Source organism: Conger conger, chromosome 1 (assembly GCF_963514075.1).
Source record: "Conger conger chromosome 1, fConCon1.1, whole genome shotgun sequence".
NCBI lineage: Eukaryota > Metazoa > Chordata > Actinopteri > Anguilliformes > Congridae > Conger > Conger conger.
This window is the reverse complement of record NC_083760.1, coordinates 56,927,593-56,942,624: the sequence shown is the minus strand read 5'-3', so window position 1 is coordinate 56,942,624 and position 15,032 is coordinate 56,927,593. Positions and strand designations below refer to the sequence as shown.

At 42.6% G+C, this 15,032-nt stretch overlaps 1 protein-coding gene across 20 annotated transcripts in view; it reads right to left on the bottom strand.

The window, feature by feature from the left end:
• LOC133122821 (plectin-like) overlaps positions 1 to 15,032 on the bottom strand; it is a 190,058-nt gene that overhangs the window by 38,791 nt on the left and 136,235 nt on the right. For 10 of the 20 annotated variants that reach the window (XM_061233100.1, XM_061233142.1, XM_061233032.1 and 7 more), the window contains 6 exons: positions 12,008 to 12,069; positions 6,241 to 6,255; positions 4,154 to 4,243; positions 3,194 to 3,229; positions 2,139 to 2,216; positions 1,506 to 1,598 (listed from right to left, as the gene is read on the bottom strand). In XM_061233100.1, the coding sequence (XP_061089084.1) occupies positions 1,506 to 1,598; positions 2,139 to 2,216; positions 3,194 to 3,229; positions 4,154 to 4,243; positions 6,241 to 6,255; positions 12,008 to 12,069 (374 nt within the window). The remainder of the gene's footprint in view (positions 1 to 1,505; positions 1,599 to 2,138; positions 2,217 to 3,193; positions 3,230 to 4,153; positions 4,244 to 6,240; positions 6,256 to 12,007; positions 12,070 to 15,032) is intronic. The other 10 variants (XM_061233108.1, XM_061233151.1, XM_061233051.1 and 7 more) reach the window with 3 other exon arrangements.

The window sequence follows — 15,032 nt, the reverse complement described above, 5'->3', positions numbered from 1 at the left end:
TAATTGCAGCATTCGGGTTCTTCACAAAAGCAAGGGCCCGGCGGATGGACCTGGTCCTGCAGAACTGCCTGGTGCCAGGGAGTCTGCGGGGCGGTGGCGGTACAGAGCCACTCCATGCCAGCCACCCCACCCTCTGCCTTCCAAAAGAAGCACGAGGGAGCTCTTCCATGAGAACAAACCGCGCTTTCTGTAAGGGGCTGTTTTTTAACTGCGGGTGGTGGGGGAGAGGGACGAGTGAGTCATCTCAGGGGTTTCCCTCTAGCACTCTGCAATGTGTCCGGCTCTGTGGTCCGCTTGTTCTGTTAAGAGGCTGCTTTCAGTCTCAAAGCGTGTGATGGGGGCAGAGAATGAAAGCCATGGCACCAATCCCCAGGACCCACACAGCACTGTGGGCGTGTGTGGGTGCGCCTGGATCTGTGTGTGTGTGTGTGTGTGCAAGTGTGTGTGTGTGTGCACGTGTCCATGTACATTTGTACGTGCATATGTGCACGTTCCGGTGCACGTGTGTGCGTGTAGACTGTGACTCATCGGGGAACCACCCTCTTACAGTTTTTCTTTTTGGGGAAAACGAGAGATTTTCGTTTCCTATCAGAGAAACTTAACTCTTCAGTGACTTTACAATTTGATCTGCAGGACTGGCTTCACAAGTACTGTTATGTGATGCAACCTTTAACAAATCCAAGGAAATGAGCCCAAGAGACCCAGTAAGATACAAGTTTATCCCACACAGCAAAAAAAATAAAAATAAGTCAGTCTCAACAAGTATTTTAGTCTTAAAAAAAGTATTAATTTAGACTTAAAATTGTATTTCTATTACTTTTTTGCTAAGAAATACAAGAGTGAGAAAATGTCACTTGTTAAGCAAAAAGTAACTTAAAATAAGATATTATTTTCTACTTGAGAGAAAAAGTTTTAAGTCTCACAACAAAACTAAAACACTTGTTAAGACCGATATTTTTTGAAGTGCTACGATAAATTGTATATAATTGTTGTCTCTGAATCACCACCCCAACCACACCCTCCTCTCTGCTCTTGGGAAATAATGACTCACATGACCAACAAAATGGACGCCGTCCCAGATTCAAATCTCCGCTCCAAAGCACTACTGTGATTGAAATAAGCCTGGTTTCTTCCTTTTTCCATGCTAGAAAGCTCTTAATGAGTGAACAGCTTTCTTGTCTGGGGGAAGCTTGGTAGAACAAAGTGGGCTTACTGACTCATATCAGACTACTTAAAATAAATGTTTGCGTTATTTCACAAAATGCTCAAAATGAGAAAGGAAATAAGTGCCAGTGCATTTATGCCAGTGCAGCAAACATCTCAACAGCTGGACTGCAGCAGGAGATGATAAATCTGGAAGTGGAACCGGAGCAGACCAGAACCCATTTGAGCAGAACTGGAGTGGAATGGAGCTTTGAATGGAGAAGAATTGGATCGGATTGGAGCCAAGCAGAGAGGAAAGGAGTGGAATGGGATGGAAACCAAACACTGACAGCGGCTGACACCTGGAAGTGAAGGATGATGGTCCATATCAACCCCAAGGTCAGCTTGGGATTCCCATCGGCGATGTCATCATTCCTGATATTCACCAGCTTAACCTGTTGTAAAGAATTGTGAAGAGAATCACCCAAAGATAAGCAGCACTATTAGCAAAAACATGATTCTGACCTCAACTACCGCTTATGTGACGAGTCAAGCAATTTCAGAGTAAATCGTAAAACAGGAAATTCAGTTATCCAAGTCATCCTTTAGATTATCTAAAATATCTAAGGTGGTAAGACCACACACATCTGGAACAGTAGACAGTACAAGGGAAGACCTACAAACAAACACGCATACACCTGTACGTGATTTGTTTTGGTCAATGTTCAAGTTTCCAATATAATTAACATCAGTCTCACTGGATTCCGGCAGCTTGGATATCATCTAAAACTATAAAACCCATACTCAGTTAATTAACTTCTTTATCTGACATTATGTGCTAGCTTATGGAAGCACTATGGAAGATCCAGTAAAGTCACTTCTCTCTACACTTGTAATAAGCCTTCTTCCTCTCTGTAAATCAGTAAGCTTGTATTGTACTGTAAGCTTGTGGGAAAAAAGGTTGTGCCAATACCACAGTTCTGCCTGTGTCTTACCTGCCGGTGTTTCAGGAAGTCCAGTGCTATCTGTACATTCTGAAGTTTGTGGAAGCGCATTCGTCCTTTCTCACGGGGCTGTGGAAAAAGAGAGGGAGGTTAGCTACGCTACTGTAATGGGGACCCTTCCGACAGGCGACAAAGCAGCGCTGAGAAACCAACCGGTGAGGTGAGCGCAAAACTCCTACCTTCAGTCAGTAGCGGGAACCATGAAAGAACAGTTTTTGGTTCCATGGAATATTATTGCAGTCCTAAACTATGACCACAAGAAGTAGACAGCAATGCTGGCACTGGGATCATGTAATACTATATAGGCGCAAAGCTGACTTCACTGTACATGAATTAATAACCATGTTTGCAATGCGGAAATTTCACAGATTACAGCCAATAATCACAACAGATGCTTGTTTAAACGAGATGCAGTTTTCACCAATGCAGACAGATGGATGTTCTTGGGAAAAAAAGATTGCTTGTTTTTTGAGAATTTCCTGTAGCCACTGAAACACAGCAAGATTTACATTTCAGTAGATATGCCTGATTATTTATTTATTGGTGGAAAGGAAACTGGGAACTAAGGCTATTGTGGCATCTACAGTTTAAACCGCAATTTCGTATTGTTAAATTAAATGCCACCTGGCTCTTATTTTTGATATTCACAGCGAAGCTGAACACTGGACGCAGATTAACGTGCATTTGCTTTGAGGTACGATGACAACAGGCCACTGCGTGGTTATTTCTGAATCCTCTTCCCATAGCTTTGCATTTTCAGCTACTAGAACTGTAGGCAGTAATGCTCCAGTAAGCTGTGGAAGAGACTTCCATATATTTTGCAAATCTGTTCTTTGACCCCCTGCAGTCGTTGTCAAATTACAGTGCAGTATTGCTGTAGAGGTTAGCACCACTTTTAGCCGTTGTAAGCACGTCAGCCATGAAAAGAGGACAATGCTGGCCAAAAGAAAAATACAAGACAACAGGAAGTGACATCATGCATGGCCCAGCCTCTGGGAGACAACCATGCCATGTCAAGGAGGTGCCCAAGTTATAGACCCACTCACCAACCGCAAGTTCCTGACAACGTCCCGCTCCCTCGGCTACCCCCAGCAAGAGCAGTGCAAGAGAGGAGGCAAAGGCGGAAAGGGGAAAGGTCAGGGCCCACAAACAGGGGGGTAGAAAAGGAAAGAAATCAGGAGTCAAACAAGTGCACACAGTTTGCAGGAGGAAGCCAAGGTGGGGTTATTGTGTTAAAAAGCCACAGAGGACCAAATGCTAAGCAGGATTCAGGTGATGCAGCTATGGGAAGCTAAAAACAAGCACCCAAACATACATTCAGAGATTATCGTAATTCGGTACGAAAGTGTTTTACTGCTACCCATTTCCAAACATTGCCCACCACCCCAAGGTTATCTCATGAAATGGAGAACTGAGAATATTTTTATGTGATATAATAATGCACATAACTGACTAACAAATGTGTCTGAAGTAATATAGGGGCTAATGTGCGGCCAATTTATGTGAAATAACAGCAAGTGCTTGCACATGAATGAAGATGTAAGGCAGTTTCAGACATCGTTTTGGCCGCCTGCAAGAGCTCAGCTTGCAGTTACTGAGTTCTTTTCCTTTTCTGAACCACCACAGGCAGGCATTTTAGAAATAGGCCCCGATTCAATCCAACCACAGCGTCCTTTGTCCATTACCCCAAGTAACACATTTAACTACGCAATACATTTCTCTCACTTCCCACACAAAAGCTCCTTTTCATTTCAGTGACTGAAATGAAAAATTGAGTTCCAGCATCGAGAGCGAAGCCATAAGTGTTTGCATTTCAGTGCAAGGACGCTTGGGTTAGACTGCAATCCGAGCCTAGGTCTCGCTGCAGTAGTACGGCAGTACGGGGGGAAAGGGGGGGGTGGGAGAGAGATGTGGGTAGGCCGCTGGCCGGGGAGGGCGGGGTCAGCTGTAGGATGCTGCAGCAGCACAGGTCAGCCCAAGTGAAGGTCGGAGGTCGTGTGGCTCACCAGTGTATCCCCAGAGAGGACCTCCAGCAGGGAGATGAGGTTGTGTCCATCTCGCAGGTCTTCGTACAGGTCGGTCACATGGCGCTGAGACTGTGGGAGAGGGGAGAGGACGCTCCGTAAGAATCTGCCATCAATGTCACATTCAACCCACGTCACGTACAATGTCACATTCGACCCATGTTATGCACTTCTGTTCAGAGAGGAGATTTAATGGTCATTATCTTTTTTTTTAAAAATGTGTACCACTGAGTCAACCACAAATCTAGAACATCTTGATGTTATCGCAACTTCAAAAGGGCAATTTCAAAGACAAGCGTAAAAAAAAAGACCTAAGGTCATTATATATCATTTTCTGAAAGCTATACCGAGCACATTGATTGTTATTTAGAGTGCTGCCTGAAGGTTTCTTATTGCCTAATCCAATGTGAGTGGCTTGGCTTTCGACTCTTGCATGAGTACAATTTAAAGAAACAGTCTGCAAGATTCCAAATTGCTAGTGATATATACTACCTAAAAACCGATATGTAGTGTTCTGTAATGCTTGTCGTATAGGAACCTTTCTTTCACCACCTGGAGACATCACCGCCTGCAGTGAACCCCACAGTGATAAATTCTAAATGCAAAGGTGTCAAAGTACTCTGGGTTTCACAGATAGCCAGCTGCCACTGGAGCCAGAATGGCAGCGGGTCAACCTGACAGGTGATATATCATTCACAGATTCCAATAAATTAAAGAACCCCAAAAAAGAAGACATTCCTTTGCATTGCCATGAGCGAGACTCAATGGAACACGCAAGATGCACAGAAGCCAGAGGGCCAGTGTGAAGACCCCTAGATAGCTGAAAAGACAAACCTGCTGCATCCAAATTGCCCCAAACACAAAGTTTAATCTCTCCTGTTCTCTCTCCCTGCCTCGGTCACACACATACAAACATAACACACATACACTTCATGCGTATGTGTGAGCGTGTGCGTGTATATCTTTCCGTAAATTTGACACAGCAACATTTGACAACAGAATGAACTTGAAATTGGAGACAAAATTTCTCCTGAGGACAGTGATTTGTAAACGGATTAATGTGAAAACCCACACTCTCTCGAAGCAGATAATCCATGGGCGGTGGACTATAGTTGCTTCTTAGTTCTTGTTATAATCGATATACTGAAGGTTGGGTTGCATGTTGAGGCAATGGCATTGAGGCTATGCCACCTGAATTGTTTATTTAATTTCAGCAATGATTGACAAGACATTCATTATATGGTTAATAAGCCAATAAAAATCACCATGCATTAGTTTAAAGGCTGTGCAGCAACATTAGTCATTAACAGCAAGGTGTGGCTTTTTGAAATACTTGTGGCATTGGCTGCTACTTGCAAAAATGTGTTCAGTGCGGTTTAAAAGTTGCATTGCTTTGATAGATTTATGCATATTGTACAAAACAATTTTCTAATGAGATTAATGAAGGAATATAAATGTATTAACCAAAAACATTTATAATACTAAGAATATTTTAAAAATATAAACACAATGAATAAAAAAAGTTTCAAATGGCTCAGATATTGGCACATATATCACACAATATAGAGAGAGCAATGCAGCTTATACAGTTTGCTGTGAGTGACTGCCAAAAACAGAGTCAGTGTGTCTCCACTCATTTAACCAGCAAACAAACCTAAGCAGTACAGAGAGCAGAGACGTTTGTTACATGCAAACATTTTACTGGGAAAATAACTGACTGCCCACAGCCACAAAGGCATCTTATGCCAGCGGGCACTTCTCTGGCGAAAAGTAGAAATAATCAAAACGTTTGAGCAATTAATATGTAATAACAACATGTTGAAACACAATAATGTGAATGTGAACTGATGTTGTGTCTGCAAGGACACCTGAGGATTCCACATGTGTGTTTGTATTTAGCTCTTCTTGAGCTATGTGTCTTACAGCTTGCCTTGTGTAATGTTAACCCTACAACATAAGAGGCCTAGGTGGGGGTTGCAGTTTGAAAAGCCAGCAGTAGGGGGCAGGCTACATGCAAATAAACCAGGGCACTGCACTCCAGCTTGGGCTTGTTCACGAATGGCACCTACCTCAGCGCTCCAGTGCTGGAGGGAGGAGGAAGGAAGGATGAAAGAATAGAGAGAAATGTAAAGTACAAATTAGAAATGAAGGTAGAAGAGCGGACAAGACAGCACAGGAAGAAAGAAAGAGAAAGGGATAGAGGGAGGTAGAGAAGAGAAAGGCGGGTTTAAAAGATGTAGGGAAAGGGGATAGGAACGGGCACCATCGATTGGAAGTGTAATGAATAGAAAGCAAAGACAGAGAAAGCCAGAATGAAACGAGAGGGTATAAAGGGGTAAAGAGCAGGAATGAGAATGCTTAATAGACATATATTTTTCTATTCCACTTGTCTCCATTTTTAGCACAATGAGAATGCAGAATTTGTGCTTCTTTTAGCATGAAAAAAATGACTATTTCGGAATACAATGTATTTCGTATTCCAAATTCAAATAACTTCTTTAAGCAGTACATTCACACGGTATTCTCCAGAAAGCACACGTCTGCATAATTACAGAAAATAACACACAAGGTTATGCAAGGCATTGAAGGAAACATGCTCTTATGCGTGAACCAGCAATAATTTGTGTGAAAATCAAGGAAGCCTGTAGCTTTTAAGTGACCAAGCAAGAGTAAAGAAAAATATGGCATGGCCAAAAAGTAAATGGTCAATAATGTGCACTGTAGTTAAAAGTGTCTGTTGCATAAGATGGATAACAATCCCTTTTCTTCAAATTACTGCTGCTTTGTAAAAACTGTTATTCCTACCTGACCTAATTTGAGAAACGGATCAATAACATGTACCATGTTACACACACTCACATACAGGCATGTTAAATTTAAATTACCCGTTAAGCCACACTCTGGCCACTGGGGGTTGCTGTTGCAGCATTTTGTTTCTGTGAATTTTTACCTCACCTGTGTGCAGGTAGTGACTTTATCCCAAACATCAATAATCTCAGAGAGCTTCATGTTACACTGTCTCAGCTATGATGAAATACAGTAACGAAAACAGCACCCCTAATTCTAAACATTCTAGCGTATAAACTGGTCCCCCTGGCAGTAGCGCCCAATCGGTATATAAATATGGAGATCTGTAATGGCCTCCACTGCCATGTGCTTGAAGTGTTATTTACATCCGTGAGTTACGACTTAATGTCAACTCTGAGAATCTGTTTACAGATCCCACACCTGTTTGCTCATGATCTGTAAGACCAGGTGGCATGAAGACGGAATAGTAACCTATTTGTCGAACGGCATGAGGGAACTTCAACCTCTCAGATAGCCCTGCTCCTCTCCCCATCTCGAGCTCGGGGTGGTTACACTTGGGGTGGTGGCTCATAAAGAGCTGCTGTGTGTTTAGACTGCCGCAATTTGAGTTTATGCCCTCCTTTAAAAAAGGGACCCATTAAATGAAATTCCATCTGTCAGCGGCTTCCAATGGTCACGTTGAAGGGGCTTTGAGTGTTTTGTTTATTCGCTGGGGAGCCGATGACAGAGGAATTGCACTTATCCTCCCCCTCCCTGCAGAATTTGTTGATACACTGTTTGATCCGGTCTCGTTTTGTGCAAAGCCAGGGATGGCTTGTCAAGGTTAATCCAGTTAGCCTCATCGACAATTACAGAACTTACAGGGCTTTAATGACAGACTTTCTCTACTGTAGACCTCCACTGGAGGCTCCTCTTTCATCATTGAGTCGCTCATTTTCACAAGTACAGTACAATGCGTTTTCCCGCGATCATAATAATTGGCGAGCATAGCTACTTTCTGCGTATAGTTTATACATAAACCTTGTACATATGTGTGAATTTAGTCTGCTTGGCATGCGACAGCAATATTTTACTACCTTAATTAAAACAAAATAAATGCTATTTGAGAAGGTCTCGGAGTTGGACAGACTTTGGTAGAAAAGATGAGTCATACCATGTTGAACATAATTAAGAGAGAGTGCCCTTCCCTCACCTGCAACCCAACCTCCAACCCACACTCCACCGCCAAAACCAGATAGCACTCCTTTCAATCTGCCTCCCACATATTTAATACGATTTACGCTCCTGCTGTTGCCTGGAAATAACCCCATATCCCTTTACAGCCTGAACTGGCAGGTCCCACCCTGAAATGGTGGGCAACGCACTGACAACTCCCTTTAAAAACATACAATAAATATGCTTGGCGTCCAGATCACTGGATCATTAAAGCTTTATTCCTTAACAGCCAGTCTCCTAGTTAATGACTTTTTTAAAATCACTGTTATGCATTTCACAGCTTTGCCATGGTTCATATCTTGAGTAAATTTTTCCAACAAATAGGAAACTTATTTTCAGGGATGGGACAGGGATGCCATTGTCTAACAATGGCTTGGCTGACATTTCGTAGTTCACAGAATTATGGATACTATGAAAATAACTTTAGACTCTACCCTCAAATATTGGATGCCACTGTCTAACAATGGCTTGGCTGACATTTCGTAGTTCACAGAATTATGGATACTGTGAAAATAACTTTAGACTCTGCCCTCAAATATTCGCAGAACATCTGATCTAACGGATGTCCTTACGGCACCCTTGAAGAATTCAACGCCTTTTCGAACAGTGATCTGATTGTGTCAACTCCGTGTTTGAGTGTTCACATAATTATGGAAACTAGGAAAATCTCTTAAAACCACCTCAGGGAGGTACAGAAATGATCCCTCGAGGTTTGGAATATCCCATAGAACAAGACACCACAAAGGTCTGATGAAAAAAAATATGAGAAGAAAATGGGGCACAACCATGGGAAGAGCCAGACAGCCACCTCATCGGTTAGCCCGGGGCCCCCGCCGTCTGTAAGCCAGATGAGCTACCGTTTGCCCAGGCCTCTGGACATGAGCCCGGAACAGAATATGCTGCCCGTGAAGAGCAAAGTAAGTCCAGATGTGTGTGACTCATTCACGCACACACACGTGGCAAAAAATAGAATGCACTAGTCTTATACTACGGGCAGGGAGCGTTAGCCGCAGGCTGCACGGTACCCGTAGGATAATAGCCCTTTGTGCTGCAGTTTTTCTTTCCAGAACCACTGAGCGGGCTTGTTTCGTTTGGACAACGGCTGAATGCGATGTGGAAACCTTCTGCTGCCAACTTTTTTGTTTCGAGTGGGCTTGCCGAATGAAAAACGGTTCCATGCGTTTATTTTCGTGTCGGTTCATGGGGGTGATTATTCATTTCTTATGAAAAACTGCTGAGCGGTTATTTGCTTTTCTGTGCTGTACCGCTAACCTTCCCTAACGGCTTCCTGTCGTGCTGTGAAATGATAGTGATGGACTGGAACCCTCCTACCATACGGAAGGGACAGGGTGACGTAAGTGCGAGAAGGAGAGACAAAAGGGTGTGCTGACAGTTGGTCTAAAAGGCCCTCAGGGAAGAATTCCCTTCACAGTGGTTGAAGGCTTTGAAGCACAGTCCTGCTATTCTCAACCTATCAGAATAAGAACGATAAGCTAACGCCACAGAGACTAGCTCTGTCATTCTTTGCATGGCCTTTAAACCACAGCATGTTTACTGAACTCCATTGTTCAGAGAATCACCCAAGAAAATCTCCTAGTTTGAGATAACTCAAGCCACCAGCAATTGACAGTAGGGGGTGCCCAAACCAAACCATACTAAAATTAGCTCTAGGACAAGGTTGAGATCCCCTGGTGATGTGTTAGGGACAGCAATCAAATGTGAGAATTTATTGCTGATGCTGGAACTTGGTGGCATAATATTTAATCACCATGGATACCTTGACATACATGCTGGAAACCTACAAGGAGCTGGCACTTTCCAAAGGCCAGCTCTTAGAATTGCTGGCTATTATGCTGTCATCTTAATCCTGCCATTTCCATATCCCTCTCTCTTGATGCCGGTAAAGAAATCATGCTTAACCGCTAAACACTATCCACTCTCAAAGTGGAGAAACTGAGCCAAGTGTCCCTGCACTATACAACTGAATGGTTCGACCTCTAGTTTCAGTTCAATACTTATAAAGGTTATACTATATTTTTAAAGGTTACTTGAATTTTTCATAATTATAAATAATATTTTTTCACAAATGTGCGGAAAATTGAGCTTCTTATTTTAAGTATATGCTGTGGAAAACTCTGACGGGACATAGGTTTGCACAGCCATTTAAGGTAATGTTACAACTTAACCAAGGTTCCCTTCATAAACAGATCGTCCTCTGCGCTATGCCTTGTGACCACACCTTTTGAGAACCATGCGTTGTGCCAATATCTGCTGAGCTGCCAATCTCAGACAGCCAGTCACAGTGTAACATTCAAAGGGTGAGCCAATCCTAAGGCCTGAAGTGCTATCTCCAGGATGGGAGGGGTAGAAGTGTGGGTTCATTAAGCATTCCTGACACAAACTTGCCCGAGGGCTCGTATTCACTTCGAAAGGGAAAAAAGAAACCAAGGTGTTAGCACTTTTTTTCTGAATAGAAAGTTGTACCTATAGAGACTCAAAACACAATAATTCTAATTCTGGGAACAGAAAATTATTTTAATTGGTGAAAACTCCTGTGAATAATCTTTCCAACTTCTGTTTTTATAGCTTTGTAGCTTTGTGATATGTAGCAAATTAGCTTGACTGAAACCAATGAAGTTCGTATCTAAGAACAAGCAGCTATTGAATTCCATAAAATATGCATACTCTATTATTTAAAAAAAACAGAAATGGGCTCCTAAAATTAAATGGAGAATAATTTCCTGGGCTCTTGATCAAAGCTTGCAATACTGCCAACTGCAATCTTGAGCCAATGCATGGCTTTCCTCTGGTGGGTTCAGACCAATTAAAGCCATGAGTCATGAGAAAATGTCCTTATTTCCTTCCCCCGCCGATACAGAGGCAGCAGGGAGAGGCTATTGCTTTTAGAAAAAGCTCACTTTCTACGGTTGCTATAGCGATGCATTCCCTACCACTGCGTAAAACCAGGGGTGTCCAATCCTGTGTGGTGTGGGTGCAGGTTGTTGTTTTAGCCCAGCACTATGACACCTGATTCAACAAATTAACTAATCATGGCCTTCAATTAAGTAGAATCAGGTGTCATAGGGCTGGGCTAAAACAATATGGAGAAGACTGGACACCCCTGAGGTACACCCTTTCCAGTTCTAACTGGAATAGTACAGCATAAATAGCCGATGATCATAACTGTAAGTGTACATGTTCCATGAGCACACAAATAATATCTACATTTTCATATCTAGAAATTCAAGGAACTTTATTTTTAATTTTTTAATCAATAGTGTTTATGGCTACGTATGCCATTTTATGTAACTTTGTAATGCATATTTGAGGCAGACATATTTGCAATATGCTGCAATTTGAGGAGAAACAAAAGCAGTTACACTGCTGTTTCCAAAATTCATAGTCATGTAAAACTAATCTTAATCATGAGATAATGATTCCTGACCAAACACTTATTATGGAAATATGGGACTAAACAGCTGGCCTCATCTTGCTTTAAAAATGAATCCATTTGGCATCATGACTTGTAGGCTTAATACTGTATATACAATGACTGTAGGAATATAAACAATTGCACAGAATTGTACAGCAATTGCATTACTTGTTCTGCTGTATGTAGGACGTATTTGTTAGATTTGAAAGCAGTGTGAGTAGGCTGCATTAACCTGAGTTTGCGCTCTTAATTCTGCCATTGCTTGCATGTGTGCATGCCATTGTACCAATCCTGTATTGCTTGGTGGGTGATGCTGGTGTGGGGTAGCATGCATCATCATTCAACAGGCTGTGAGAGGGGAGTGCAGGGGCCATTCTTACTTTGATTAAATGCTTGTTGACCCATTTGGTGAAGGTCTTTTTCTGAACACGGTCCCGTTCATCTGCAAGAGACACAAACAACACGTTAGACAACCAAGACAAATTCATCAGTGAGATTATTATTACCTAAATGTCAGAGATAGAGGGAACTAGAGAGCGGATAGTGGCTTATTGACTTTAGCTTCATTTGAAAAAGATGTAATGAGAGAAGGAAGCTGGGTAATATTCACGTCATTGACAGTACATGAGTTATAACCAGTGGAGGACTAAATACAGTATATGCTGCTAAAACTAATTATCAAACAGACTGCCAAACCGTAAGCACAGTACCAAAATATTTGAAGATTACTCTGGATCATGAAGAGAACTTATGCTGTTATTATGTGGTCAAACTTTCACGTAACTCATAAATCTTTAAGACTGCCAGGTTTTGGACCCAAACACGTCATTGATAATTCCTGAAGCACTAGTACTGGCTTAACACAGACATTTATACCTCACTTCTTGACAAAAGACTAATTCAAATTAGGCCAACCAAAAACAACATGTAATTTTGTCTAAATTGCTCTTATTTTGCCTCGGTATTTTGTCATTTTACACGATACTTTTGGGTTGTGAAATTATTTGTGCTCAAGCTGGGTCACCTGTTGGTAAATGGTTGGTAATGTCTGCTGTGGAAAACTTTGCAAATTCCTGCAAAGAACACCTGGGAATGACCCATTCCTCGGGAAAGTACCCCATGTTCCCATGGCAACTGTAAGCCACTTAGCCATTACGCACACCCTCCCTCCACCCCCACCGGCCCCTCCTACTGGGCCCAAAAAAACCTCGCCCCACACCCTCGTCTCAGGACCTGCAGAGACAGCACCGCCTGCATCTACAGGTTCCAGCACAGCATTAACACTCAAACCTAACCTTAACACTCCCCCACCCCCAACCCCTGGCAAATTGAAAATGGGAAGGGTGGTTTCCAAGGTGACAGATTAAGATTAATGAGAGCAGAGATGCCAGAGCTACAACCCTAGGTGGTAAAAAAAAAACACTGTGTTCTGTGCTTTTCCTGAAAGTTGTCCTTAGTGTGCTGAATCAGCTGGCTCATTCACTGTAGGTGCAGGGGCTGACTACCGACTGATTACCTGCAGTTTACTAATGTGAAAGTAAACCCTAATTCACTCTGCCACAGTGTCTCATATGCTCTAATCCTGTGTACAATGTGGAAATGTGTGTCGCAAGCCAGCAGACAAAACAAGAAACAAAAAACAAATAGTAACTCACAACAAGAACAGGTCACAAGTCTTCACAAGAAACATGGTTTTGATTCAGCACTGATTCTCGAACGCAACACAAACATGTATCAACAGCAACAATGTCAACAGATACAGCAGAAAAAAAAAACAGGAAAATATAATGAAATGGAGCATGAGGTCAACCTAAAGTTAAGGCACAGTCTGATTGGAAGAGGCCACACACTGCTGAAAGCTGACGAATGCCCCGTCTGCCACTTCAGTTTATGACAGTATTATGTAAAAAAAGGGGGGCCCCATCCCTGGTGCAGGTAGAGGATTGGTTTAACCTCTGTCAGTGCTTGCCTCTCTTAAAAAGCATTAACTCCATGTCAGAACGGAGTTGCGCAAAGTGTTGGGTGGGACTAAGAGAGAGGCAGAACGGCGCAGGCTCCGTCTGGCATAGGGCAGCTGAGGCCAGATTCACTTCCCTTGCTGGAATTCGCAAAAACACTTGGCACCTGAATCTTTATCGTGCCACAGTGCTATCATAAGACAAGAGCCTCTCTCAGAACTCCCTATTTTAGGGCTGTCCAAGTAGCTTATGGCCTTAATGTGTTTAACACATATCTAATTAGAGCTTGGCATTAAACTGATATACACTGGAAAAAAAGGTTCCAAAAAGAATATAAAAGCAAAATATAAAGTCCAATTAAGTGTTTTTTTGGACTCACTATATCGTTCCACATATACCTAACAAGGCAGCCGCATAGTCAACTGGCATGTCACCCCCAAAACCTTTCCTGGCCTGGGCTGATATTTCAGTTCAGCTAGCCTTGGGGTGTAGGAACGGCAGCCGAAAACACTGAGAAGGGAAGGGCAGGGAATGTAATTTCATCAGAACTCAATGAGCCGAGACACAGAGTAATATGAGTAACTTTCAAGGCAGGGGACGGGGTTAAGACAGGCCGATCCTGTGCCTGTACGATTGCAACATGATCCCTTGAATCATGTTAGACTGACCGGAGCTGTGATCATTAATAGCCCACTGGATAAAAATGTGTTAGCGTGACACATCATGCTCAAATAAAGCAGAAGTCCTCCTTCCTGTCACACCCAGCAATCGAAAACAGTCAACAGTGTGGAGGTGGTCAATGAGTCACTGAGCGTCACCTATGAGCTACTGCGCATGGATGGCAAATTCTGGAATTCTGTTATGATATCACATTGCCATGGTGATCCCAGAGGGGAAGGCCATTGAACTTTGAACCGCTTCATCAATATATGATATGGACATTGGGGCACTGAGAAGCCCATACTACTGACCCTTGTGCTGACCCCTCCACAGAGGACAGAGAAACTGAAAACATTTCAAATTTTATTTGAAAATCAGTGACAAAACAATGGCTGATTCCCAATCTAATAAACACAACAATGCACTGCTGGCTTTAAGCAGTCTGGCTCTTTGACCCTTCTTCCATAATCATACCCTTTGAAAGGTCAGAGGTCAGGGATGCAGTATCAGGTATCCCCACCAGAAGTAAGTCCCATTACCCACAAACCCATTACTAACAAAAAACTATCACTGCAGTTGACCAACACAAATAACTTTAGCAGACAAAGGTTCTGTATGAGGCTGCTGAATGCCCTCAAATGACAATGGGATAGAAGGTGGTTTGGACAGTTCCCTCTAGAAGCAGGAAAACGGAATTGTTTTACATTTCCGTAATATTAACAAAGATACTCGCTCAAGCTTCTGCGGACTGATGTAATTCCTGCCAAAGAAAATTGAATTTATGGCA